The following is a 27,520-nucleotide window of genomic DNA, read 5'->3' as shown; positions in this document are numbered from 1 at the left end:
AGCGCTGCTTGCACTGGAATGCATTAGCATTGCCAGGTCCGGGGGCCACGTACCACAATAGAGTACACTGCAGTCTCCTTCAGAGAGGACATCGTGCCACGCAGGCAGAGTAGGCACAGCCTTGCAAGGGGATCGTGGGGTTTCCAGGCTGGCAGGAGACTCTCTAAGCACATGCCTGTTGTCCGTGTGTCTTGGTGTCCCATCCCCCGTGGAGCAGCTACCATCAGAAATCATTTGTTCCGTACCTCACAAGATCAAAGAACAGAACAGCTGCGTTGACCGTGACTCCTTGGCACAGTGGAAGATGGGTGTTGCCTCGTCTCAGACCTACCTTTCTGAAGCTCGGCCTTTGCTGAAGGAAGCCCCAGGAACACTAGACCATCCAGGTGTTGATAAGGATTAGGGGTACAAAGGTTCCTGAGGGTAGGGAGGTGTGGCAGATTAGGAAAACCCAGTTCCTGCTTCTCCTGGGGAGGATTTAGCAGAGCCTTTAATGAGACACTGGAGGCTGGGAAAGGAACCATTTCCCCAGAGTACTGGCTCACTGCTCACCTTCACCCTGAGCAGGGACTCTCAGGGTCACGTCACCTAAGCAGACAGACGCTGACAGTCTCCGTGGGCTTGGCTGCAGCCTTGCTTGCACAGTCCTGTGTCAGTCGGCTCCTGCTCACAGCGGCTCGTTTTTGTTTATGTAGCATAGAACAGAACGAAGTGCCTCCACAGAAGTCTTTGTGCTGGTTTTGGTCCAGCAGCCCTTCCAGGGAGCTCTGGTGTCTTCAGGTGAGAGACGAGGGGCTTGAGGGCTAGGAGCTCATCAGACTCCATAGCTCAGTGGGTAGAGTATAGCTAGCTTGCAGGAAACCTTGGCTCCTCGGTATGAGGCCTGAGGGTGCATGCCTGTAATCTCAGCTCCTGGGAGGTAGAGGTAGGAGGATAAGTTCAAAGCCATCCTAAGCAACATAGCCAGTTAAAGGTCAGCACCAGAGCTGGGAATACAATAGATCCTACCTCAGTACAAACAAACAAAAAACAAAGTGACACAAATAACAACAAAGAAATGCATACTGGTGCCCACTGGCCACCTGAGTGATGGCATGGCAGCCTCTCTGGGGCCGGTGGCCTGTCCTGGGTGGAACTGGTAGACACACCCTGAGAGTGCTTCCTTTCCAAAGATCCCTCACCACCTTGGCCTCGGACAGTGCTAGGGCTCTGCACATCAGGGTTCCTGACTTCCTTCACGGCAGAAGCCCCAACCCATCTTCTCACTCATACCAGCATAAGACGCATATTCATGGCTTCGTACAAATAAAAGCTTGTGTGACCCCATTACCATGCATTACACACACACACACACACACACACACATCAATATGCAGCCCTCCTGTGTGACCTCTGCTGACCCTTGAGAGGGAACTGGTCAGAAGGAGCCACCAAGGATACCAAGGCCTCTCCGTTCAGTTACTTGTTCTTACCTGGTGTCTCCTTCCTCTAGCGCTCACTTGAAGTGGGGGCTTCCTTTACAGCTAACTGCAGGTGTGAAGGAGAAAAACACTAGCTCCCCGAGTGGGGGCACAGGGCTCAGTGTGGCAAACACCACCTGGGGCTCAGCATTTGGTCCCAGTTCCCAAATGACCACAAGGAAAGGAAACCGCACGGTTCCTGTAAGGTACCATGAGGCCCACCTTCCCCGCAGGCTGTCTTTGAATGCTTGGTTTCCAGCAGGGAGAGATGTTGGGGAAGTAGTGGGCTTTCTAGGAGGTGGGTCCTAGTGGGGGAAGTGGGTGTCTGTAGGGAAGGCAGCAGGCAGTGCTTGGGTTATGACCTGGCTCCAGTTCCAGCTTGAGCTCTGCTACCTGGTCCACTGTGGTCTGCGCAAACAGCTTCACACTCCCACCTGCCCTGGTCTCTCCCCCAGATGGACTGTAGCCCCTACACAGCCAAACTAGAACCTTCCTCCCTGAAGTTCTTTCTGTCAGTTGTCCTGCCTCAGCAACAGAAAAGCCACTAATGCAAAGGGATTCCTGGGTTAGTAGTGGTGGGGACAGTGGGGCGGAGACCCCTCACGTGGCGATCTGTGCAGCTCACAGACCTCCAAAGGGTACTGCCCGCCTCCTCGCCTGACTCGCCCGCTGCTAGCGCCGTTTTATACTGTGTGGGCAATGTCAGAGGTCCTTGGCCTCTCCAGTCTGAGTTGACACAGGGCAGAGCCTGTAGGGCCATGCTGAATAGCAGTTAAAAGTTTCAGAGCCCAGGAGCTTCCCTTGCTACGCTCTGGCCATCCCAGCTCATCCCTGTGAGAATGCCAGTCAGTCTGGATCTAGTTCACGCCGTGTCTGTTTTCGCTCGTTCTTGTGGTATCCTCTCTGGACTCTGCTCCACAGGAGTCAGCCTGCATCAGCTTCTTCTCCACAGACATCACCACAAACCCAACAGAGACAGTCTAATGTAGAAAGTTCTGGTTTGGGCCCGTGTGGTTTCAGAGATGCTCGTCGATCATGGTGGAGAGAACACGAGAGTGAAGCAGTTCACATCATGGTGGCCACGAAGCAGCGGGGCCGTACAGGAAGGGGTCTGGGCAGGGACACACACCTGGTGACTTAATTTCTCTCCTAGCTCCCGTCCCATGCTCCTTAGTGCTTTCAAATAATGCCACCATCTTAGGAACCGCAAAGGATTGTTCCATTGATCAGGCCAGATCCTCGTGACCTGATCATCTCTGGAAATAGCATTACACACACACACACCTGGAGCTGTGCGTTATTTTCCTAGGCATTTCTCAATTTTTTTTTTTAATTTTTAAATGTCCTCCATAGGCTTATATTTTGAATGCTTATTCCCCCAGCCTGTGCCACTATTTTGAGCGACTGCTCCGTCTTTAAAAGGTGGGGCTCTGTCTGGTAGAAATAAGTCACTGGGGTGGGCCTTTGGAGATTATATCCAAATCCTACTTCCTGTGGTGTTCTCTGCTTCCTGGCCGGCTGTGATGTGAACAGCTTTGCCCATGCTATGCTACTACCACGATATCCTGCCCTAGCATACGGGACCAGGCCACCATGGACTGCAGTCTTGGAAACTGTAAGCCAGAAAAAAGTGGTCCCATTATTGAGTTCTTGTTTCTGTCAGGTGTTTTGGTCACAGAGATCCTAGAGTATGCACTACTCAAGTCAGCAGGGTTAACCATTACCCAGCCCACGAGGTCTTCTTTATGCTCTCACGGAAAAGTCCACGTGCCTGCTGCAGAGAAGACACACGGCAGGCTTGTCACCCTGCTGGCTCGCTATGAGACTTTGGAAAAGTCACAGCTTGTCTCTGAAACCCTGGTTTGTCATCTGAAAAGTGAAGGTGTGTCCCCACATATGCAAGCCACTCCGCTTGTTAAAGCCCTTGCCTCAGCCACACAGCCTTCCTGTGTCTCTCAACATCCACCAAGTCAAGCATGTCCTCAGTAGCATCCATGCGTGTCCCTCCCTCTGGAGTCTGCTCTGTCCCCTTGCCTGTCTCCCAGACCTGCACAACAAATGTCTATGTGTCTTCCTGGCATCTGTCCCACCTGTCAACCAGAGTGACCTTTCTAGAGTGCTGGCTACTAGGAAGTCCTTCCGAATTTCTGCTTCATCCAGTTCCCTGGTTTCACCGTGTCATCTCCTTGTGTCCCCTATACCAGCCAATAGTCTCCGGCACTTTCCGTTTTCTGAAGAAAACGTGTGGCCTCAAACTTCAGGGTAGTCTCTTCCACAACACTGTCCTGTCTCACCACATCCTGTGTCCTAGCCCTTCCAGAAGACTCTCGGTTCCCGCTGACGTCGTTGTTTCTTTTCCACCCGAGGGACTTCATTTTAACATAGACTCTTTGTTCGCATTTATTCAAAAATGCTTTTAAGTTTATCTGCACATTGGGAGAACTTTTCGCGGGATTTAAAACTCCAGCTCTGGTCATCGCTGTCACCATGCCTCCCCTTGGTTATCCCGCGTCATTTCCCTCTGGCTGCTCTCGAGATTTTATCTTTTATTTGGTATTCATTGATTTGACACTGATTTTTTTATGTACGTGAGTACCTCTCTCTCTCTCTACCTCCCCCCCCCCGTGTGTGTGTGTGTGTGTGTGTGTGTATGGAGAGGTGCATGCCGTGGCACATGTGTGGCCATCAGAGGACAACTTTGTGGAGTTAGTTTTCTCTCTTCTACCATGTGGGTTCCCAGGATCAAACTGAGGTAGTCAGGTTTGGTGGCAGACACTTTACCCGCCATCTTGCTGGCCCAGATCTGTGTTTCTGTTAGGAAAGTAATTTTCTTTTTTTTTTCTTTTTTTTTTTGTATTAGAATGACTTTATTTTTTGTTTTTGGTTTTTCGAGTCAGGGTTTCTCCGAAGCTTTAGAGGCTGTCCTGGAACTAGCTCTTTTATTTATTTATCTATTTATTTATTTATTTATTTATTCATTCATTCATTCATTCATTTATTAAAGATTTCTGTCTCCTCCCTACCACCGCCTCCCATTTCCCTCCCCCTCCCCCAATCAACTCCCCTTTTCTCATCACCCCGAAGAGCAGTCAGGGTTCCCTGCCCTGTGGGGAGTCCAAGGACCTCCCACCTCCTTCCAGGTCTAGTAAGGTGAACATCCAAACAGCCTAGGCTCCCACAAAGCCAGTACATGCAGTAGGATCAAAACCCAGTGCCATTTTTCTTGACTTCTCAGCAGTCCTTATTGTCCGCTATGTTCAGCGAGTCTGGTTTTATCCCATGCTTTTTCAGACCCAGTCCAACTGGCCTTGGTGAGTTCCCGATAGAACATCCCCATTGTCTCAGTGTGTGGGTGCACCCCTTGCGGTCCTGAGTTCCTTGCTCATGCTCTCTCTCCTTCTACTCCTGATTTGGACCTTGGGGTTTCAGTCCTGTGCTCCAATGTGGGTCTCTGTCTCTGTCTCCTTTCATCGCCTGATGAAGGTTAATATCCAGGATGACTATATGTTTTTCTTTGGGTTCACCTTCTTATTTAGCTTCTCTAGGATCACGAATTATAGGCTCAATGTTCTTTATTTATGGCTAGAAACCAATTATGAGTGAGTACATCCCATGTTCCTCTTTTTGGGTCTGGCTTACCTCACTCAGGATAGTGTTTTCTATTTCCGTCCATTTGCATGCAAAATTCAAGAAGTCATTGTTTTTTACTGCTGAGTAGTACTCTAACACGTATATATTCCATACTTTCTTCATCCATTCTTCCATTGAAGGGCATCTAGGTTGTTTCCAGGTTCTGGCTATTACAAACAATGCTGCTATGAACATAGTTGAGTGTATACTTTTGTTGTATGATAGGGCATCTCTTGGGTATTTTCCCAAGAGTGGTATTGCTGAGTCCAGGGGTAGCTTGATCCCGAATTTCCTGAGAAACCGCCACACTGCTTTCCAAAGTGGTTGCACAAGTTTGCATTCCCACCAGCAATGGATGAGTGTACCCCTTACTCCACAACCTCTCCAGCAAAGGCTGTCATTGGTGTTTTTGATTTTAGCCATTCTGACAGGTGTAAGATGGTATTTTAAAGTTGTCTTGATTTGCATTTCCCTGATCGCTAAGGAAGTTGAGCATGACCTTAAGTGTCTTTTGGCCATTTGAACTTCTTCTGTTAAGAATTCTCTGTTCTCAGTGCCCCATTTTATAATTGGGTTGATTAGCCTTTTACAGTCTAGTTTCTTGAGTTCTTTATATATTTTGGAGATGAGACCCTTGTCAGTTGTGGGGTTGGTGAAGATCTTCTCCCAGTCAGTGGGTTGCCTTTTTGTCTTAGTGACAGTGTCCTTTGCTTTACAGAAGCTTCTCAGTCTCAGGAGGTCCCATTTATTCAATGATGCCCTTAATGTCTGTGCTGCTGGGGTTATACGTAGGAAGTGGTCTCCTGTGCCCAAGGAAAGTAATTTTCTTTCTGCGTTTGGGCATAATAGTATTGACCATTTTAAAATATTTCCTCCTACTTTCAGCATCTAAATTAACTCAGGAGAGATCTTCATTGATTTATTTTTCTCGGGTCTGGCTCTCATTTTCCTCACCCCTCTTGTCTGCTCATGTGGGATTCTGTCCTGCACATTGTGCTTGTGACTGTGGATTCCGCTTGCAATTTTGAGCAGAGCTGTTTCTTTGGCACTTGTGTGGACCCTGATTCCCAGCTCTGTCCCGTGCTGGGCAGCAACTGCACATTCTGTTCCAATTTTTGTTTATTTTGTTTTGTTGCCAGCCTTGGGTAGGTTCCTTGGGGTCTTCTTGCCTCGTCCAGTGTTGGACAGCATTTATATGCAGACACCAGAGTCCCTTCTCTGTGGCTGTCTCGTGTCTAGGCTTTTCCATACTTCTTACCAACTGTGGTAGCTTTGCTTGTCCTCTGACTGTGGGTTTCTGCACAAATCTGAGCCATCCCTTGGCTGCAGCTGTGGATGCCATTGGGTGCGACATCATAAAGCAATAGGAAACTCACCCAGCTATTCCCCCGTTAAGTGAGTGCTGACTCATTCTAGCTTCTACCTGTGCTTTCTGGTGCCTTCACTCACCTGGTAATTCCAATTGATTCGCAGTTAATGATAGTAATCAAAGGGTTAGACGAACTCACGTAAGAAGAGAACCAGAACTCCCCTTCCTCCCTCTGAGATGTTCTCCCTGAACTTCCCATCCTCCACTGTTCCCCATCCTCTGCCTGATGAGAAGGTGACGTGCACTAAAGGCGTATGACGTCCGTGAGACACCAGCCAAGCAGGGCCTGCTGCTCTGGACCCTCAAGCCCTCCTGTGCTGGCTCTTCCCACCGACTGTGAGTGACCGTTCTGTGCATCATCTTCTCCAGAGTCAGTCTCCTCAGGGGCAGGGACCAGGGACTGTTATAGCACACAGTGGGCACTCAAGAGCGAAGTGGCTAGACTTAATTATTTTCACCATCTGCCACACACACACAGATGCTGCCCAGGGGAAACATGGCCACCTTCTCTGGAAACCTGGCCTTCTTTGGGGGAGACAGACTCCAGCTGGCTGCGGTGTGGGGCCTGCTGCTGCGGCTCGTGTCTGGGAAATAGTGCCCAGGAGCTAGAAATGTTCCGGTCATGGAGACCCAGCCAAGTCTGTCTTCCAAACCCTTTCCCTTCTGTCCTTTGAGGGTTCATTTTATTTATTTCTACTAAAATGCAAATGAGCTCCCTCTTAAGTGGGCTCTGCTGAGCTGCTATGGCTAATTATTACCCCTTTCTGACAGTAGGGAGCCAGATAGGCCGTGATGCCAGGGAACCAGTGACAGCTTCAGAAACGGGACTTCTAGAAGCAGAAGGAGTACAGTTCACTCGCCTGTAGCAGACTTCAATGTCAGGGAGACCTGGGTTTGGATCCCCGGCTAACCAGACTGTGTGACCTTGGTTCTGAGTGAGCCTGGTCCCTGAGCATAACACCTCATCCACTAGCGTTGTCCTTGTCTTCCTCGAGCCTTGTTATCAACCTGTGGCCCTTGGAGAACACGGCCTCCTCAGACCCGGATCACAGCACAGAGCGGTTCTGTGCACGCTTCACTGAGCAAGAGAATATTCTGAGAATTCCTTGTAGTTCTGATTCCCAGACTGACATCCAGAGCTTGCGCTTGCATCTGCCTGAGTGGGATCAGGAATCTTGGTGTCAGTAAAGCTCCCAGGGTAATTCTGAGGCACATGATCAGCAGGCTGCAGGCTGAGAGTCACCACATTTTTTGACCAGTGGCTGAGATGAGCCAGTCAGAGACCTGTCCTGTTCGGTAGTAGAGAAAGTACTGAGTGCTCTCTGGGCTGGCCTGAGAGTTCAGAATGTGGCTTGCAGAGGAGAAGCATCTCGGATTCTGAAGAAATACTGACCATGGAAGAGCAGGGGAGGAACAGCATCAGACAGAGACACACAGAGTGACGTGGGAGGGGCCTGTAGGCTGACTCGGTGGGTGGGCAAAGGTGCCCGCTGTCAAAGCCTGATGACCAGACACACATGGCGGAAAGAGACAACCAGCTCCTGCAGATTGCCCTCTGACCTTCACACAAGAGCTGTGGCATGCATGGATGCACAAATATATACAAAATAAAAATAAATGCAAATTAGCATGGTATTTCAAACAGCATTACCCCATGGTATAAAGTCAAGCTGGGGAAGGGATATACGAGGCCTTGAAAAGCCAGTGGCGGGTCCCGAACAGTCAACCACACGTGTTTAGACTGTTTCCTGGGAGCAGCAGGGAGGAATGGAGTCGATTTTTACTTTGCATACTTTTTGTATTTTAAGATTTATTTATCTCTGTTTCATGAGTGTGGGTGTTTTGCCTGCATGTATGAAAGGGTACCGTATATGTGCAGTGTTGGTGGAGGCTAGAAGAGGGCGTTAGATCCCCTGGAACAGAACTATAGAGCATTGTGAGCTACCATGTGGGTTCTAGGAAGTGACCCTGGGTCCTCCGCAAGAGCAGCCAGTGTTGTTAACTGCTGAGCCGCCTCTCCACACTCCTAGTTTTAAACTCAGGAAAATAACCTAGCCTGCTGCATAAGGATTTCTTACAAGTGTTGAGGACAGGGAGACCAGGCTAGAGGGCTTCCCATGAGAGGTTCAGTCTGAACTAGGGAGTGGTGGGTGGGGGTGGAAGGGGGAATGGAGATGTGGGCAGGAGGAAGGATAAGAGACAGCACTACATGGTAGCTGGCCTCGGCCTTGATGTCTCTGCCTTTCCACCACCACGGTCTCGTTTAGAATGTTCTCAGATTTGTTGAAATCCATCTGCACATCTATTTTTTCCTCTCTTTTTAAGCATACCTATTTGTATCATCTGGGAGTCTATTCCTGTTGAGGTTTTTTTTTTTTTTCCTCTTTGATTATGATTCAAATTCCTTCTCTGCATGGCTGCTCTCTTTTACTGAGCGGATAGGATGACTTAGATGCAAGGTTCGCTTGGTCTCCTTACTTCCCTAGAAACCGTAATCCTCCATTACACCCCAGTTTGTGAACACTCTGAAGTGCTTGCAAGTTGTTACTTCTTGAATTTATAGAATAGCCTGATATGATCTGCTCAGCTAGTAACTAAAGTAAAACTTTGACCTATGAGTTGACGCGAAATGATGGCTCAGTTTTAGCCGGAAGTGATGCCTGTGCTTTGTCCCCGACATGTGCAACCACAACTTCTCATGGTTGTCTGTGCAGTAGAAGTGGCCTGGTTGGGTGGAGAATTATACTTATTTTCTTATGTTTTTGCCACCAAATTGTCTGACGGGAACAATTTACAGAAAGACTTATTTGGACTCATGGTTTCAGAAGAAATCAGTCCTTCACGGACAGGGAAGGCTTGCAGAATTACAGCAGTGAGAGCCTGTGGTGAGTGTGAGCGTGTGGTGAGTGTGAGCCTGTGGTGAGTGTGAGCGTGTGGTGAGTATGAGCATGTGAGTGTGAGCGTGTGAGTGTGAGCATGTGGTGAGTATGAGCGTGAGTGTGAGCGTGTGGTGAGTGTGAGCGTGTGAATAAGCATGTGGTGACTGCGAGCGTGTGAGTGAGCGTGTGGTGAGTGTGAGCGTGTGGTGAGTGTGAGCGTGTGAGTGTGAGCGTGTGGTGAGTGTGAGCCTGTGGTGAGTGTGAGCGTGTGGTGAGTATGAGCATGTGAGTGTGAGCGTGTGAGTGTGAGCATGTGGTGAGTATGAGCGTGAGTGTGAGCGTGTGGTGAGTGTGAGCGTGTGAATAAGCATGTGGTGACTGCGAGCGTGTGAGTGAGCGTGTGGTGAGTGTGAGCGTGTGGTGAGTGTGAGCGTGTGAGTGTGAGCGTGTGGTGAGTGTGAGCGTGTGGTGAGTGTGAGCATGTGGCAGAGACTCACACATCACAGCGGACCATGAAGCAGACAGAGCAAGACTAGAACCAAGATAAATTGGTGTACATGCCAGACACCACCTTACATATCCTGTTTCCACCAGCCAGGTCCTACTTCCCAAAGGTTCCAAACCCTCCCCAAATAATACCACCATCTGGGCAACAAACACTCAATACCTAAGCCTGTGAGAGACTCTTGAGATTTGAACTAAAACATTCTATCCTGGTTGCCAAAGGTCCGTGGCCATCTTGTAATACAGAGATGTATTTATTCCAGTTTCCAGAGGCCTCATAGTCTCAACGCTGATCAGAAGCCTAAGTCTAAAGTCTCTACTGAGGCTCCAAATAGTCTTTTAGCTGTGACCTGTAAAGTAAGAAAGATGTATTCAAGATTGAACCAAAGCAGGACCAAAACATTAAATCTTGTAACTCCATGCCCAGAACCTGGGGTGCATTGTTTGGTCTTACAGCATTCCTTAGATGATGGAGGAAGGTCATTGGTTAAGTAATAAAGAAACTGCTTGGCCTCATAGGTTAAAACATAGGTGGGAGGAGTAAACAGAACAGAATGCTGGGAGGAAGAGGAAGTGAGGTAGACGCCTCAGACAGATGCCATAGCTCAGCTCTCGGGGGCACACGCAATGAAGCTCCGACCCAGGATGGACGTAGGCTAGAATCTTCCCAGTAAGCGCACCTTGGGGTGCTACACACATTATTAGAAATGGGCTAGTCCAGGTGCAAGAGTTAGCCGAGAAGAGGCTAGATATAATGGGCCAAGCAGTGTTTAAAAGAATACAATTTGTGTGTTGTTATTTCGGGGCATAAGCTAGCCAGGCGACCAGGAGCTGGGGAGGCAGGAACACAGCCCGCAGCTCCCCACAACACTTAGAAACCTAGGTGCAAGTCTCCATGACCCCAAAACTCGAGACAGGTGGTGGTGGTGCACACGTTTAATCCCAGCACTCTGGAAGCAGAGGCAGGAGAATCTCTGTGAGTTCAAGGCCAGCCTGGTCTACAGAGCCCATTCCAGGACAGCTAGGGCTGTTACACTGAGAAACCCCATTTTTTTTAAAAAAAGACCCCCAAACTCTTGCATTCTGCACACTTGAAAATAGCACCCGGTGGATAATTGCGAAGTCCTCTGTTAGCTAAGACCCCTTAGATCATGACTGCATCAGCCCGAGTACTCGAGTAACTGAACTTGGAGCCAAGGAAACTATTTCCCTAGGCGGGCCTTTTCCATCAGAACATCCTGGTAACTCTAAAGCATTTCAAGATTGTCTTCAGTTTTATGCTCAGGAACCTTTAAACAGTGGGTACTCATTCTCGGGTCACCTGCTTTGCTGTCCCAGTGTCAGGTACGCGGCTTCTGAATGAATCTGATGACTTTAACATCAGCTGCCTGTCTTACCCGCACTTCCCTTATCCATGGCTTTAAATATCTTCACCTTCCTTTCAGGACCAAATCCCAATTTTAGAAATTCTTCTCTGCATTTTGTTGCCGATTCTCACTGTAAATCTAGCTAAAAATAGCCCGCCAGAACCATACCATAGGCTGAGTGCTAACTTGTCTTGCATTTTCTCCATTACCTTTGATATCCGCCTCTCTCGAATTTTCAGGACATAGGTAGAATGCAAACAAATTCTTTGTCAGACACAAGTGGCTCTGTAGACCAGTTCCCAGTAGAGTCTTTGTCCCTACCTGAGACCACGTGAGTTCCGTCTTTGCTGTCCACATTGTCAGCATTTCTCATCCTCCAAGTTCTCACCAGAATGATGACTTCACAGCTTCAAACTCTTCCAGATCCCTCACACAGACCAGTTTCAAAGGCTGATTCCCGCCTGGTGGCATTAGTGACAGCAATGACCACTTGATTGGAGCCAGCTCTGCTCTCGCTGCCTTCGCACTGTTCTGACAGAAGCACCTTGAAAGGAAGAAAGATTTATCCTGGCTCCTGGATTTCCAAGGGACTTCTGTCTATTTTAGCAGTAGCGGCATGCAGTACAGGCACCTGACGTCACTGAGGTTTCAGTATGCAAGAGGGTCGGGCTGTGTTGAGGCTGAACAGAGATACAGTATGCGGTTCCTTTAGCGAGCGTGATGATGGAAGCCACTGGGCCGTGCATGGCTGCGGCTTGATCCGGTGATGTAACTCCTTGTCATAGTATCTGATGACCACTCTTTGCTCTGTAACAGTGAGGGGCCCTGTGTGTACACAAGGAGGAAAAGGCTTGTCACCGTCACAGTTGTTATCAGTAACATCCCTGTCACCATCCAGGTGCTGGCCTTTGAGGATATGATTTCCATGGTCCTTCACCCTGTTGATTAAGGTTCGTTACACTGCGTTGACAGAGTAGCTTGGAAAAAACGATGGAAGCTGGAGACTCTCTTTCACGACAAGAATAGGTGTGTGCAGGCGAGCGGGGCCAAGGGAACTGCACGGTCAGGATGGGCTCTGCTGAGAGTCGTCCTGCCCTGTCTTCCTCAGCCTGGTGAGCCGCTGTCACTCACCCCACCATCTGCATTCCAAGCAGTGGGTTCGGGGGCAGCTTAGGGCGCACTGACCCACAAAGAACTCTCATTCCAGATTCATCACCACCCTGTAGCCATGGGAAACATGGCCTTCGACGGGGGGACAGCAGCCAGCTCATCACGTGTCTCAAATTCTGTATTAAGGGAAAGCTGGCAGACCCTGCCTCTGATCCTGAGCCCAGGCATCTGGTTTTGGTTCAGGGGTCACTAAAGAAGGAATGCGGTACCCCGTGAGGATCTCGCACATAGAGAAGTTGAAATCTGGCACATTCCTCGAGGTTCTGAGTAGACATGAAGTTGTTAGTCCCCTCACTGATGAGTGAAAAGGCCGTGGCCGCTGGGGAATGGTAACCTGTCTGCAAGTGCTCATTGGTTCTAGGTTTGCCGCCATGACTGTGCTGGGCGGGACACTTCATAGCCAGGCTAGCAATGGCAAGATTTCCACACGGGTTTTCCCCAGCTCTGTACTGACTGGCAAAGTCATGAGGCATGCCCTCCGGCTTCCCCAGGCTTGTCCTGTCATCCCTGCAGTCCAATTGGACCGAGTTGTGTCTATGCTGTGTGTGTAGCTCTTAAGTTGTGAGTTGCGCATTCATCCTAGAATGAGATGGCACAGTACTGTGACCAAATGCCTGGGAACCAGCAGCTTAAGGAAGGAAGGACTTATTTTGGTTTACAGTTTGAGAAGGGCTCGAAATCGTCATGGCAAAGATGGAGTGGCAGAAGCATGAGGCTACTGGTCAGTCTTTATCCATAGTCTGGAAGGAGAGACAGTATTATTGGTCCTGGTTTTCTTTTTGTTGCTATGATAAAACACCAGCCAGAACTGGCTTGGTGGTGAAGGGTTTATTTGTTTTGTTCTTCTCCATCATGATCCTTCATTTAGGGAAGTCAGGCAGGAATTCAAGCAGGAACCTGGAAACAGGAGCTGATACAGAACTGGGGGGTAACACTGCTTACTGGCTTGCTCCTCATTGCTTGCTCAACTTCCCTTTTTGTAGCACCTAGGACCACATGCCTGGGGTGGCCCCATACCCAATGGGTTGAGCCTTCCCACATCAGCCATTAACCAAGAAAATGTCCCCACTGACACATTCAGAGGCAGGACTAACCTGGTGGAGCCAACTGAGAGTCCCTCTCCCCAGGTGACTCTAGTTTGTATCAAGTTGACAAAACAAAACAAACCCTAACCAACCCAGAGAAGGAAAAGGAGGGAGAGGGCAGGAAAGGGGCCTGCCTACCTTGCTTTCTGTTTCTCCTTTTCATTCAGAGTGGGACCCCAGCCCAAGGGTGGTGCTCACATTCAGGGCAGGCCTTCCTGCTCAGGTAAACTTCTCTTGGAAATGCCTTCCCAGACAGCCCAAGGTGTGTCTCCTAGGTGACTCTAAATCAGTCACGTTGACAGAGATCTCTGTATTTACACCAAAGTCTCCCGTGGTGTCTTTTGTATTCACTGCAGGTTTTCACAGTGAAACCTTTTCTTTCAAAGATTTAAAAAAAAATAAAAAAAATCAAGACTCACCATGTAGCTCAGGTTAGCTTCACACTTCCCGTTCTTCCTTCCTCTACCTCGAAAGTGCTGGGATGACAAACATGGCCCATCATGTGCGGCTATCTCAAGGATTTTTTTCTTCTAAATTCATAGCTATTAACTGTTTATTGTAAAAAATATGAACACATGTAATAGAGAAAGCAATAATTGCCCAAGATTCAGATACCAATTCAGATACCAATATCTGCATTGCCCAATTCAGATACCAGTACACAACATACTCTCTTCGTCTCAGTGTCTGAGAAGATAGGAAACCGTCTGTCTACTTTGTTTAATCAAGTTGGGATCTCAGCACACACAATGCTTTATACTGAGCCTTTTCACTGGGTGGAGATTCCTCCAAAGCCGTATGTATTTTACGAGGTGACTCCTGGCACAGGGTGAAGCATGCTGCTGACACCTTGCCCTGGCTGCCTGGCTATCTGGGGCTTTGTTACTACTTAATGGGGTTGGCTTCATGTCACATTGACAGTATCTTCGTTCCTGCTTGTAGGCACAGGGCCAGAGAGGTGGGGTTGCCCACCAGGATAGAAGAACCACCGGAGTGGCACAGGGTGGGTGAGGGGCAACCCTTGACTTGGCAGCGTGAGGAGCAGAGAGATCATTGGGCTTTCTAATAAGACATTATTGTGGATTGTCCACAGTACCTCCACCCGAGGCGGGGCACACTGCTCTCTGTTCCCATGCAGTGGCAAGTTCCGCTACCCCCACCCCACCCCCACCCTGCAGACCCTCCCAAGACCAATGATGAGCCCAAGTCTAAGTTCAAGGGAGAGGCTGAGGAAACTAGGGGGGTGTTGGAGAGCAGTAGGGAGCTCTCCTTGGTGGACCGTTCCTGAGGAGCTCTATTCCGTGCCCCGTGCTCTCTTAGCCCTTCCGGAAGCATTTTTCTCTTCTCTGAAAACAATCCCATTCTCACAGATAGTTTGCTCAGGCTCCCTCCTCGAGAAGGATGTCAGTGGCCACTGGAGGGACTTGGCTTTGGTACCTCTTCTGCCGTCTGTGCCATTTCTGGGGTCCCAGGGCTTTTGACTCCGTTGTGTGAGTCCTTGCCATTTTGACCTCCCTGTGCTGTTCTTTAACAGGCAACCATCGGGATTGACTTCTTGTCAAAAACCATGTACTTGGAAGACCGTACGGTGAGTTCCTGATCTCTACCTGGGAGAACAGAGGGGAAATTGTCTGGTTTATCCCCTAGAGCCCTCAGTTGGGCCCTCTTGGAAGCCTCTGCCAAGATCAGAATGGGATCTGGGCCTCCAACCCCTCTACCAGGAGGGCTCCGCTGCCTCACTAATGCCTCTGCCTTGACCCTGTAGGTTAGACTGCAGCTCTGGGACACAGCCGGACAAGAGCGGTTCCGCAGCCTGATCCCCAGCTACATCCGGGACTCCACAGTGGCTGTGGTGGTGTACGACATCACTAGTGAGTAGGGGTCTGTGTTGGGATGAGGGAGCTCTTGGGGTCCAGTGTGACCCTGATTAGACCTGCGTTATGTGACTGTGTATACAGGGATGTGCTCAGTGTGGGGGTAGTGTGTTATCTTGGACCACTAGTGGGTTCACTGTCCTTCAGACTCCTGTGACAGACATGGCTGAACAAGACAGGGTCCTGCGTGTGGGGGAGGCAGATGCTCACAAGGCTAACCTTCTGCACCCTCTATGGCTCTGGCTGACATGTGTTCCAGCTTTCCCCAGGGATTCTTGGAGGCAGCCCTGCTTGCACACATGGATCCCTAGAGGGCTTCACAGGCTCAGTGGGGGCCCAGAGGTTATGTCAGGCCTTATGCATAGCCCAGCTACCCAAGACCATCTAGAGGAACACAGGCTTCAGTCATAGAGGACCCTGTAAGGACCCTGAAATCACAAGGGATAGGGGCACGCCTGACTCACGGCTCCAGCCTGCCACCTCAGGTCTGCCTTTCCCCTCTGTCCTCCTGACCACATGCTCTTTGTACACCCTAGCGAGATGGGAGCGATATCCCAAAGGACCTGTGTCACCTGCTGTGGAGAGCAGCCACCTCCCTCCCTCTAGGTGCTGAGCTTGAGTGTAACTCCGTGACTCTCTGAGGGAGATGTCGCTGCCCATAGATGCCTGGTACCGAATTCAAGTGCCGCAGGGTTGTGGGTTCTCTTCCCAAGCCAGCATGGCCTTTCTCAGACTCCCCCAAGCATCCCTTTGGTGGGACCGCATTTCCTAGGGGCTGCTGTGTCCTCCCTTCAGTGGTTTGCAGCTTGGCCAGGCCCAGTGCCTTCCTTTCCGCCTTCCTCCGTGATCCCCACATCAGCTCCGATGCTTGCATGACCTCTAGAGTCACTGTCCTGTGTAGAGATTGTGACAGCCTAGCTTTCCAGGTATGGTAGCTTCTCTCCCTGGGATGGCTGAGCTGTGCTGAGGACCCTCTAGGATCCCAGGGCAGACCTCACTTCCCTGATTAGCCCCGGCCTAATTGGTGTGTGGAGACTGGATTGATGTCTTGGTACATGCTTGCCCCTGGGGCCCCTCCTTCTCACTCTGCCCCCACTTTCTGCCTCCAGATCTCAACTCCTTCCAGCAGACTTCTAAGTGGATTGATGATGTCAGGACAGAGAGGGGCAGTGACGTAATCATCATGCTCGTGGGCAACAAGACGGACCTGGCTGACAAGAGGTAGGCATGCGCCAGAGAGAGCCTGGAAGCCTGGCAGGACCACGCTTCCTCACTGTTCTGTGGCTGTCCTGCCCTGGAGGTCTGAGAACAGCAAGGCAGGGCTGTAGTAATAGGAGCGGCGGGGCTGCATCCCCAGCAGCCCAGCCGCCTGACTAGCTTATGCCCCGAAATAATTACACAGACACTGTATTCTTTTAAACACTGCTTGGCCCATTTCTATCTAGCCTCTTCTCGGCTAACTCTCGCACCTGGACTAGCCCATTTCCAATCAGGTGTGTAGCACCCCAAGGTGTGCTTACCGGGAAGATTCTAGCCTACGTCCATCCTGGGTCGGAGCTGAATCGTGTGCATCTTCCCGAGAGCGGGGAGCATGGTGTCTCTCCGAGGCGTCTGCTCCCGAGAGGAGAGCTGTCGAGTCTGAGCTCACTTCCTCTTCCTCCCAGCATTCTGTTCTGTTTACTCCACCCACCTATGTTCTAAGCAATGAGCCCAAGCAGTTTGTTTATTACTTAGCCAATGAAATCAACAGATTGATATATGACACTCCCACATCACAGGGCTCTGCGTGCAGGAACACTGACAGCCCTGTTAGACCCCACACACGGCGGCAGGCGTCTCATTTCAAAGTTCCATCTTCCTCAATGCAGCAAAGACAGGCCAGGGACCTGTCTGCACAGATGCTCCCATTATGGTCCCAAGATAGCCTCTGAAAGAGTGGCTCCCTGGGCTGTAGCGCCTGCCCTGTGAAAGCCCTGCATTAACATGTGGGGTACGAAGCCCAGGTCTTCAGGTATGGGTCTGTGGAATATCAGGAGGACACAGACTTTGTCCCTAGTCTGTGCGTCCTGGTTTGTCCTGTGTCCGGGCATGGAGTGTTATTGGAGGAGGCTTCTCTGCAGCTACCCTCCAGTGTCCCGCTCACTAAGGTGTCCTTTCCATGTGTGTCCACTCTCAGAACTCCATGCTGACTTGGACAGATAAGGCCGTGTGTCATGGTTTCTAATAAAGCCCGCGGGCTTCTTACAGGATCTCTGCCATTTAAGAAACAATATGAGTTAAAGAGGAGATCCCTGCGCAGAGGGGAGGGACGTGGGCTCCTCTGCAGAGCAGCATGGGTGGGTGGGGGGTATTTTTAATTTGGGTTTGTACATTAGGAAAAGGCTGTTTCTTCCTGGAAAGGCCCCGTGGCTTGTGTGCAGGAGCTCCAGGTCTGATGGCTGCCGAGAAAGGCAGTGGGGTTGTGGCTCAGTTGTAGAACACTTAGCTTCTATGCATGGAGCCCTGGGGTCGGTCCCCAGCACTCATAAAACCAGGCTTGGTGAAATACACCTGCAGTCCCTGTTCTAGGGCGGTGGGCACAGGGCAATCAGAAGGTCAGTGCCATCTTGGCTACATCATGAATTCAAGGCCAGCATTACCTTCCTTCAAAGATGGGGGTAGCCTTGCTCCCTGGTCAGAAGACATGGAAAGGGGCTGGGGTTCTCTGTGTTCAAGTACCGCCTTCTTACTAGACAGACAATGGCTGGCATTCTGGCAGGGAGTCTCTCTTCAGGGCCCACTAAGGGGCCTGGCAGGCTCCTTCTGCCCTCCCATAGTCCTTCATCTTAGGCTGCCTCCTTCACTTCTGCCGGGATTGCCCCTCTGCCAGCTGATCTTTCCATCTCCCCTTCACTTCCAGGCAGATAACCATCGAGGAAGGGGAGCAGCGGGCCAAAGAACTGAGCGTTATGTTCATCGAGACCAGCGCGAAGACCGGCTACAACGTGAAGCAGGTGAGGGCGCGGCCAGCAATGTCCCTGACTCCCCCAGGTCTAGAAGCCCTCACCTGGGACCATCCTTTCCTCCGGTTGGCTAGTGACTAGGTTGGGGCATCCAGCCAGCACATACACCTGCTTCTCTTGGGGATGACACTGACTTCCGGGGCTGGTAAAGCAGGTGGTGTGGAGGGAGCCATCAGCTTGGGGGCCACGCAGACACCCTCAGTCACTAGTCTCCACAGCTGTGATCGGGTGTGGGCCCCGGTAGCAGCCTGCATGGATGAGGGTCCTTGGACTCCCACCTGGCTGAGAAAGCTATGGTTCCCAGCATCTCACTTTACTTCAAGAGAGATTAATGTATTAGCTTTATGTCCTGTATGTGGCAAGAACTCGGGGCCATGAATGGGAACTCAGAAATGGAGCAGAGAGGATCCCGGGGCAGCTGGGGATCATAGGAGGGAGAAGAGGTGGAGCTGGGGCTGGAGCAGTCGTGTGCAGCTGGGATCCACAGAACCCAAGTTGTCCATGAGCAGAGCTTATCTGCTCAGGTTGCCTGGGCTTAAGAAAATCCCACCTGCGTTGTGACTACTCCCTCGTCTGTAGCCTGATCCTCAGTGATCCAGCCAGGCTCAACATCAGCAGTGAGTGCAGGGACTGTCACCAGCAGAAGCCACAGGTGTCTTCACGGTGTGACAGGCATCCTGCACTTTGCTTGTGGACCTCAGCATCCCACTAGCTAATCCTGTTGTCTGATGTGTCCATAAGGAGACACAAATGTCGCCTTGGCATGGATTTATGATCCTTAAGTATTCGAGAAGCTTCATCAGAACCAAACAGTATCCTTTACCATCTCCATAACTGACTTTACATATGAAAAGGGAGTCCACGGGCTTCAGCAGATTGTGGAAGGGGTCCATGGCTCAAGCAAGGTGAGAAGCCCTCTTTCGGGGAACAAGGAGGGCAAGGTGGCAAGGAGGAAGGGCATCACAGGTAGGGCTGGTGGGAGCAGAGGCCTGGCAGTAGGGTGCCTGCAGCATACAAGGGCACTCCTGATTAAGGAGCATGGCTTGCTATTATCTACTGTGACCCTAGATTTCCCAAGAACACCAGGCAAAACTGGGCACCAGTTGGCCTTTGGGAGATAGTGATGGTTCACCCCACGTTGATAGTGCTGGTGGCCTCAGAGAATAAGGATGACGGGGAGCTAGAAGGAGAGGGTGGGAGGGGCTCTTAAGGCCACATTAGAGAGACCCCACAGCGTCTGGAACCCAGTGCCCAATTGGAGGGCCTTCAGCAGCTCCATTCATCCCAGCCCCTTCCTGTATGAGTATCAGAGATGAGCCTGAGGCCCTTCCCTCGGGGGCACCTCAGCAAGGAGGAGGAGAGGAAGCAGGAGTGCTGCTCTTTGGGTCCAGTGATGTCATGGGAAATGGAAGTGGAGGTGAGTGTTAGGCATCCATAGAGCAGGAAGCATCTGCACAGCCCTCTGGGCCAAGGAGAGGCTGGTCCCATTTCCCGTCTGGGAATGATCTGGAATCTGGGCAAGGGTTTGAGCGGTAGTTAAATCTGACCAGTTGAGCTGCTACCACAAACCACCACAGGCCATGTAGCTTATGGAAGCCAGAAAATGACCTCCACCTGCTCTGAAGGCTGGGGACCCAGGTTGAAGGCGCTGGTGGACTTAGTCTCTTGCACCGCCCCCCTCATATTGACACCTTCTAGCTGTTTCCTCATATTAAAGGAACTCGCAGGCTCCCTCAGCCTTTTTGCCAAGGCATTAGTCCCAGTCAGGAGGGCTCCCTAGCAACACCTTATTATACCGTTCTGCTGGGAACCAGGTTTTAACATATGGAGACCCAGACATCCAGACTAGTCCAGAATCCTCTGTGCTCTGGGATTTGGCCTGTACTTGTTTCTTTCAAGATGTTATCCCTGCCAGCCTCCACCTTCCAGGTGCCCCCCCACCATGTCTCCTCCTGTTCTCATACACACTCACTTAGGTGAACTCACACATGAACCATACTTAGCGTGCTTGCTTCCCCCACGCTCACTTTCTCATATACACACAGGAACGTGACATTCACAATACCACACACACACACACACACAGTCATGGTGGCATTCTCATGTTCCTCACTGTGGCTGTGGCCCTGGCTCCCAGTGTCTGCCTTGCCCCAGTGTCCCTGAGTAATGCCATTTGTCTTAGGTCAGAAACTGGTTTTCTCCACCTACTTCCCATGTGAGGGCAACAGTCAGAAGCCTGCTCCCTGTGGCCCGGATGCTTTCTGCACTAGGACAGGTCCTCTGCAGTCACCATCACGCTCTTGCTGACTGCCTGTGGCCAGTCTGCCTGTAGGAGAAGCCACAGTTTTGCTGTGTGTGGGGACATGCATGTGTTTGCACCTGTGCGGGCCACAGGCTAACTTCTGATGTCATTTGTCAGGTGCCTTCGACATTGTGTTTTGAGACAGGGTTTTGATTTTATCTGGAGTGCACCAGTCCTGCTAGGCTGGGAGGCAAGTGAATCCTTGGCAAACACTTTATTGACCAGGCCGGCTCTCTAACCTCTGTTCCCTCTTCCTGCAAACACCCTGAGACCCTCCAGGACCTGCCCTGTGAGGGGCTATGGTGGCAGCAAAGGGCTCAGACCAAGCCGGCACTCCATGGCACAGTCAGTGGGCAGACATCCATAATACCCATCCACATGAGGAGAGCAGTGCGGGAGGAGATGGGGAGATGGGAGGAGGGGGACTGGGCGGGCCTCACCCTGCATCTCCTGCCTGCAGCTCTTCCGACGCGTGGCATCGGCTCTGCCTGGCATGGAGAACGTCCAGGAGAAGAGCAAAGAAGGGAGTATCCTTTTCCTTTGACACGTGAGTGAAAAGACAGCCCCAAAGCCCGTGTTTGGCTTGGTGTTGCACTAGAGCAGGTACATGTTACCCGGCCTCCAGCCAGGCCTTCCCTGGACTGATCCAGATAGCCAGGCCGCCCCTGTTCAGCAGCCGGATGGGCTCCATGGCCATTGAGCCCCCAGCCAGGAAAGAGAAACAAGGGCTATGCAGGAATCACCGGTGTGGGGAGGGGAGGAGACATAGTGGCTCCATCTTGCTCTGTAGTGAACACGATGTGTGTTTTGTGAGGCCACTGGAGAGCCAGGCAAGGATGCTTCTATACACTAGCATGTGAGTTCAGCATGTCAGTGCTTCCTCCATCTTCCCACTGCGCTATGGAACAAGCTTGCGCAGCACTCCCAACCTAGCTAACACCCAGTGCTGAAACTGAGGCACATAGAGGCCATGTATGTAACTTAGGGAATTAGGATTCACACTGAGGCTTCCTTCATATCTACCCCTTCTCTGTTCTGGGTTGCTGTCTCTCAAAGGGCCCCTGAGAGGATGTGATGGGAAGTGCATAGGGGCAAGAGGACATGGCCCACAAACAGGCGTTCTTTGAAGTTGATCAGATGGCTCCACCTGAATAAGGCCCGAGAGACCCCAGCCTACATCTTTCAGACTGGGATACCCAGCATCCTCCACTTAGCCCTAGAGGTCTCTGAGGGAGATGCCCACTGAGGGTCACAGAGTGACCTAAGTGGTTGGAAGAGCGCTGACAGGCCAATGAGGGTGGAAACAAAGGAAACCTCTAGTTTAATGTAGAAGCCAAAGAGATGACGTGGCTGTGCCTGTCCCTTTCCTCTGCTCAGTGCTCCTGGGTGGGGTAGGAAATAAGGTCCTAGCAGACAGTACCTGTGTGCTTCAGAGGCTCACAGGGCACCAAGGGGAGAAGACTAATGTGTGTCACATGGTTGGCCAGTCACAAGACCTCACTTGCAGGTAAGGAGACAGAAACAGACCCTGGGCTACAGGGAGTGTCTCCCCACTCTCATTGCATGGCTGAGCTGGGCTGCATTCCTTGAAGGAAAGACCCCCAGTGTTACCAGCCAGGTGAGGGGCCCTCGAGTTGCCAGAGAATGCAGAAACCCACCTACAGGAAGGCAAGAGACGTGGTGACCCCTGCTGTGCCAACCATGAGGGACAGATAGCCTCCTTCTGCCCTGCCCATTGCAAAGGCAAAGCCAACCTGCCCAGGTGAGTGGTGGCCATTCATGCATGTTCTCCCGGAATATGGTCCACATGGGACTCCATGCTGGACCAGCTATCAGGCCACATGCTCCCACTTCAGGGTGACAATTAGCGTGGCATCCTAGTGTGCCTAACATCTCACTCGGCTCTAGGGGAAGAATTCTGAGCAGATAGCAAGCAGATCACACAGGGCAACCTGGGCTGTGTCTGTTTGCCCTATGTGGTACCCCCATCTGGCAGATGCAGCCACATACCCTTCCCAGGTGTCCAGTGGCTGGAGCCTCCTAGGAGGCAAGACTAGAACAGCCTGGAACAGACTGGAGACAGCTCAGAAGGGACCAGGTGGAAGCAGTGACCACTCTGGCTCAGCCGGAGTGTCAGGCTAACACATCTGCCTGCAGATGGTTCAAACCCAGATGTCTTGAGGATGCATTCTTGGGGTCATGCTTGGGATGGCATAGACATGAGGACCAAGCACACAGAAATGCCACTTAGGGGTGCTCTGTGAAAGGTTCTTAGATGGCTCTGCTCCCTGGACGGGTGGCGGGGGTGGGGCATGGATGTGCCCTGCTTCCAGATCCCCAGAGAGCTCCTGTACTTCCACTCCACCCCGCACAGGAAGCCTCCCCAGGGCCTTTCTAGCAGCTTCTGCCACCTGCTCTGTAGCTCTCAACAGAGTTGGGCTAAGGGACCCCAGGATGATGGAGTCACAAGCCCCTTGCTGGGACCACACACACAGGACTCTCCTTTCTGGCAGTGACTTGGCAGTGACCATGACACTTACGCCTCCCAAGCAGGGCAGAGCATGCCCCAGACCTCCCAGGTGATAAACCTGCATGTTTGTATCCTGTAGCCTCTGTCCTCTGTGTTCCCCGTAGCACCAGAAGTACTGGGGCAGGGAAGCATACCCAGCAGTTGGATATAGATGGTAACGGGCCATCTGGGCCCATCACTGTCTCAGGAGCCATCAGACCGTGGGCCTTGATGTGGTTAGTGTCGGGCCACACTTGGGGTCCTGACTGTGGCCGGTGCAGCATACTGGGCTTGAGGGGCATGCAGCCACATGCTGTCCTGTTACAGAAGAGCACAGGGCAGGTTCATCCCAAGTCCTATGGCACATCTCCGCACAGTCTCCTCTTCTGGGGGCGATTGAGAAGTCAGCCCACCCATTCTTCCCCATCTTTTCAATCAGAAGCAGCCCTCGACCACAGTATTTCAGTGGCACGTAGCATTACAAAAAAAGAAACATTAAATGTTAGTATGTACAAATGCTTGCAGCAAAGTATTTAAAGTTATGCTTTATAATATCATAGTCTTACACGAGTGTTTCCACTTAAACTTGGGTTAATATAAAAGTTAAGTTTCGGGATGTGGGAGATGGGTCAGTGGGTAAGAGCAATTGCTGCGCAAGCTCGAAGACCCAAGTTTGAATCCCTGACACTCTTGTGAAAGCCCAGACATGGCCACACAACTGTAGCCTCAGTGCTGTGCAGAGACAGGAGGGTCAGTAGGGCTTGCTTACCACCCGCCTAGCTCCAGAGTTAGTGAGAGACCCTACTACACACATGCACACGCACACACGCACGCGCGCGCGCACACACACACACACACAGTTTAAAAAGTTTCCTGTGGCTACCATGCAGATGGAGAGTAGCCTCCCACCACAAGTCCTTTTGAACAGTGCCATCTTGGAATTACCCAGCGTCTGTAGCAATGGCTTCCCAGGTGGCGTGCATTGGGATGTTCCAGAGTTTTTGGTAATTCGCCCTGCAGATCCATCTCCAGATCCACCAGGAAGATGTATTTTGTAACAGGTTTCTCAGGAGATGTTTAGACACAGTCCAAAAACCCGACGTGGTGTCCATAAGTGTTGTGCCTCAGACTGCACTGTAGAAGATTCCTTTGGAACACAGTCAGGTCACTCCCGTATGGGACAGAATGTCATCATGGCAGCAGCCAGCCTTTTAGCTGGACCAGTGCTTCTCAGCTTGGACTGACTCCGGCCCTCCCTCATGAGGGGAATTGGGCAATGTCTGCCGACGACTTGGGTTGTGGTAAGTTAGGGGACTGGAAAGCAAGTGTTTCTGGCAGAGGATGGGTGGAGATCAGGGATGCTGCGAGCATCCTCCACCCTCAGAGGGTGTGCCATGACAAAGTAGCACTTGGGAGGAGGGCCAGCAGTTAATGAGGCCGAGACTAACGGAATTTGAGCACCATCCATCAGTCACTGAGAAAAGCTTCTGAGACAGACCCTCCCCGGCCTTTGGGTCACGTCATAGCCCAAGTTTCCCTCTAGGTAGACAGTGTGGGGGCTGTAGGCGGGTGGAGGTAGGAGAGAGAAGGGTGGAAGACGGGCAGTTCCTTCCCACTCCAGCTGAGTTAAGAGCTGAGTGTGGGGTGTGCAGATGGACAGAGTGGCATCTTGGTGACCGTCATCTTCCTTAGCCAGCCTCCTACAGTGATTGACATCAAGCTGGACAAGCCCCAGGAGCCCCCGGCCAGCGAGGGTGGCTGCTCCTGCTAATGCAGACCCACTCGGCTTCCTCGAAAACGCTCACTTGTGTTGCCTCCTATTGGTTAGCTTCCTAACGGGGTGGGAAATGAGTTTATCAAACGGGAGGATCTTTCTTTTCTCTCTCTCTCTCTAGGAGTAGGGTGGGACATGGGGAGGGAGGCTGGGCATCAGGGACCACGTCACTCTTAACAGCTGTTACCTAAACAACTATTTTTTGGTTTGGTTGTAATATATTGTACTTTATTAAGATTGCCAAAAACTGTTAAAATTAAAAAAAATTTAAATCATGTGTATACAACTTTTTGCCAGATAAAAGAAGTAGTCATTTTTATTTGAAAGATGTGCTTTTTTTTGTTTTTGTTTTTGTATATTTGTAAACTTATAGAGAACCTCTCCATACACCTCTTCCTTCCTGTTCTCTTGAAACTGTGTGTCACCTCTACCTTCCTCCCATCCCCTGTCCCGTAAATTAAAGCAATTAACTGAAAAGTAGTAATTAGGTTCCAGGCCTGGGTCACATGACTCAAACCAACCAAGCCCTCTACCCAGGCTCCCCTCAGTCAAATCAGACTTTAGTTTAACAAAACAGCCCAGAGGGGCCATTATTCAGTCCGTCCTTGGCAGAGTGGGACACATTAGCCGGCCCCTGACTGGAAATGAAGGCCTGTGGGCTTTAGCATCAGCGCCAGGCCCCACGGCTGCTTCTGCCTCATCTCCTCCCCTGAAAAAACATGCAGACAGAGAACACAGACAACTGTGTGTTCTCTGTGCTAACCCAGTGACGAGCAGAGCGAGAAGGTACTGGAAGGATGGGGTGCTCCAGGCAGCTGTGGACAGAGGCAGGGTTGTGGTTCTCAAATGTTGTAAGCTACTGGCCCAACAGTTGACGCATGTACTTAGGCTGACTGGCCAATTCAATGTGTGAGGTGAAGCGGGGTGCTCAGGGGTGCTGAAGCCTGGGGTACGTGCCGTTGGTCCACCTGTGATTGGGGAAGAGACGGATGTCTGCCCTGACTCTGAACAATATGTGTTCCCAGACCTTCTACTACTCTTGCTGGGTACTGTTGTGGGAGCGTTGATTCCTTGATGTGTTTTCAGCCCCTGGCATGGTACATTTGAAATCTTTGTGTGAATACCTTTGGAGTGTTGTGGCTGCACTACAGGCATCTTGAGGTTACTGTAGGATTTCCAGAAGGCTGCCCAGGGCACTACCACCTGCCCCAGCAAGCTGTCCTTGCTGTTTCCACTCATTCCTGAGACTGCTTTAGTCTTAAAGATCCTCAGAGACTCTTAACAGAGTTCTCTCCTCAAAGCAGAGTAACCCATACCCTCAACGCCCCCAGACTCACTGCCCTAAGCCTGCCCAAAAAAAGACAGGGGCAGTGACCCTTCAGAACATCCCAATCCTATAGCATTGGCTCGTCTCCAGACCGCTGATGTGCAGGGTAAATGCCACCACGGGGTTGGGATGAATTATGGAACTTCTCAGAAATGAGTTCAGAATGGCAGCCTGCATGGCGGGTTTCATTTAGTGAGTGGGCCTGCCATGCTTCTCCATCCTGGGAGACAGTGTCAGTGCCTGCTCTGGTGACGAAGAGAGGAAGCAGGATCCTCCTGGGTACCGCTTCCAGAAGGCAAGGACCAATGTACAAGCGTAATTGAAACATCATGTGTTTAGCTTTTTTATGTGTGTACATAATTATACATAGAGATAGACTTGTGCATACACCCCACACACACATCCTCACGTATACATGTGCTCAATGTATATTCCTGTCGCTCCCACTCTCAAGTTGGAACTTGCATTGTGATTCCAGTTTTGGAAGTTCAAAAGTATGCAGTGTACTGAAATAAGAAATACTCAAAATATTGTCCAATAACTTGTGGTTGTCTTGCCTTCAATAAAATAGTGCATAGATGTGTTAAGCTACAATCAGAACTCGTCCACAGAACCACCTTCACTGCTTTCTGTACCTGTGTGCACAGGTGTGCATGCCTTTGTGGGCCAGTGTCCCCCCACCGTGGGCACCCCACCTAAGTGGTGCTTGTTGGAAGAAGGCACACTTACCCTGTGCTGACAGCAGCCTGGTTGGCAGGGAAGGGCTTCGCTGGCAGCCTCTGGCAGAGCCCCACGACAGGGCTTTGTCCTGTGTCTCAAGGAATGAATGTAGGGTGAATTTTTATCTTCTTGGCACTAAACGATAACTTTTCCCGTATTTCTTAACTTGAAGTAGCAGATCCGTTCCCTCTTGTGCACACAATCTAAGGCATCATGGCATGCTTTAGAAACAGCAGGAACCATGGTGGATGCCATCCTGGTTGATCGGACCTAAGGAGCCCTGCCTTCCTAGCTTGTCCACAAAACCCCTCTTGAGTTTAGGGTCTCCCAGTCTCGTTGCTTCTAAAAATGAGGGTACAGTCACCCCATTGCTCTCCCACCCCAGCGGTGCCCTGGCCTTTTCCTCAGCCCATCTCCTTCTCTGACGGCCATTAAGGCAGCTAGGCCCCGCACAGAACTAATTCTGTTGCGTCTGGGACTGATTTCTCCTTGACGCCCACCCACCCTCCTTGTTGGCAGGATCTGGTCAGGTTCGCTTGAAGATGTCC

At 51.0% G+C, this 27,520-nt stretch overlaps 1 protein-coding gene across 2 annotated transcripts in view; it reads left to right on the top strand.

Annotated features, from left to right (window-relative positions):
• Rab6b (RAB6B, member RAS oncogene family) overlaps nt 1–25,200 on the top strand; it is a 58,821-nt gene extending 33,621 nt beyond the window's left edge. For both annotated transcript variants that reach the window (XM_041676918.1, XM_041676919.1), the window contains exons 3-8: nt 14,999–15,052; nt 15,230–15,335; nt 16,448–16,559; nt 18,238–18,331; nt 21,103–21,169; nt 24,858–25,200. In XM_041676918.1, coding sequence (XP_041532852.1) covers nt 14,999–15,052; nt 15,230–15,335; nt 16,448–16,559; nt 18,238–18,331; nt 21,103–21,169; nt 24,858–24,922 — 498 coding nt within the window. In that variant the 3' untranslated portion in view covers nt 24,923–25,200. The remainder of the gene's footprint in view (nt 1–14,998; nt 15,053–15,229; nt 15,336–16,447; nt 16,560–18,237; nt 18,332–21,102; nt 21,170–24,857) is intronic.
• Nucleotides 25,201–27,520: the final 2,320 nt, after the last annotated feature.

The sequence above is a fragment of the Microtus oregoni genome, unplaced genomic scaffold (genome assembly GCF_018167655.1).
Source record: "Microtus oregoni isolate MIOR12 unplaced genomic scaffold, Mior012 000028F_ref0000031, whole genome shotgun sequence".
Classification (NCBI taxonomy): Eukaryota; Metazoa; Chordata; class Mammalia; order Rodentia; family Cricetidae; genus Microtus; species Microtus oregoni.
The sequence above is the reverse complement of the archived record's forward strand: the minus strand, read 5'-3'. Positions and strand labels throughout refer to the sequence as shown.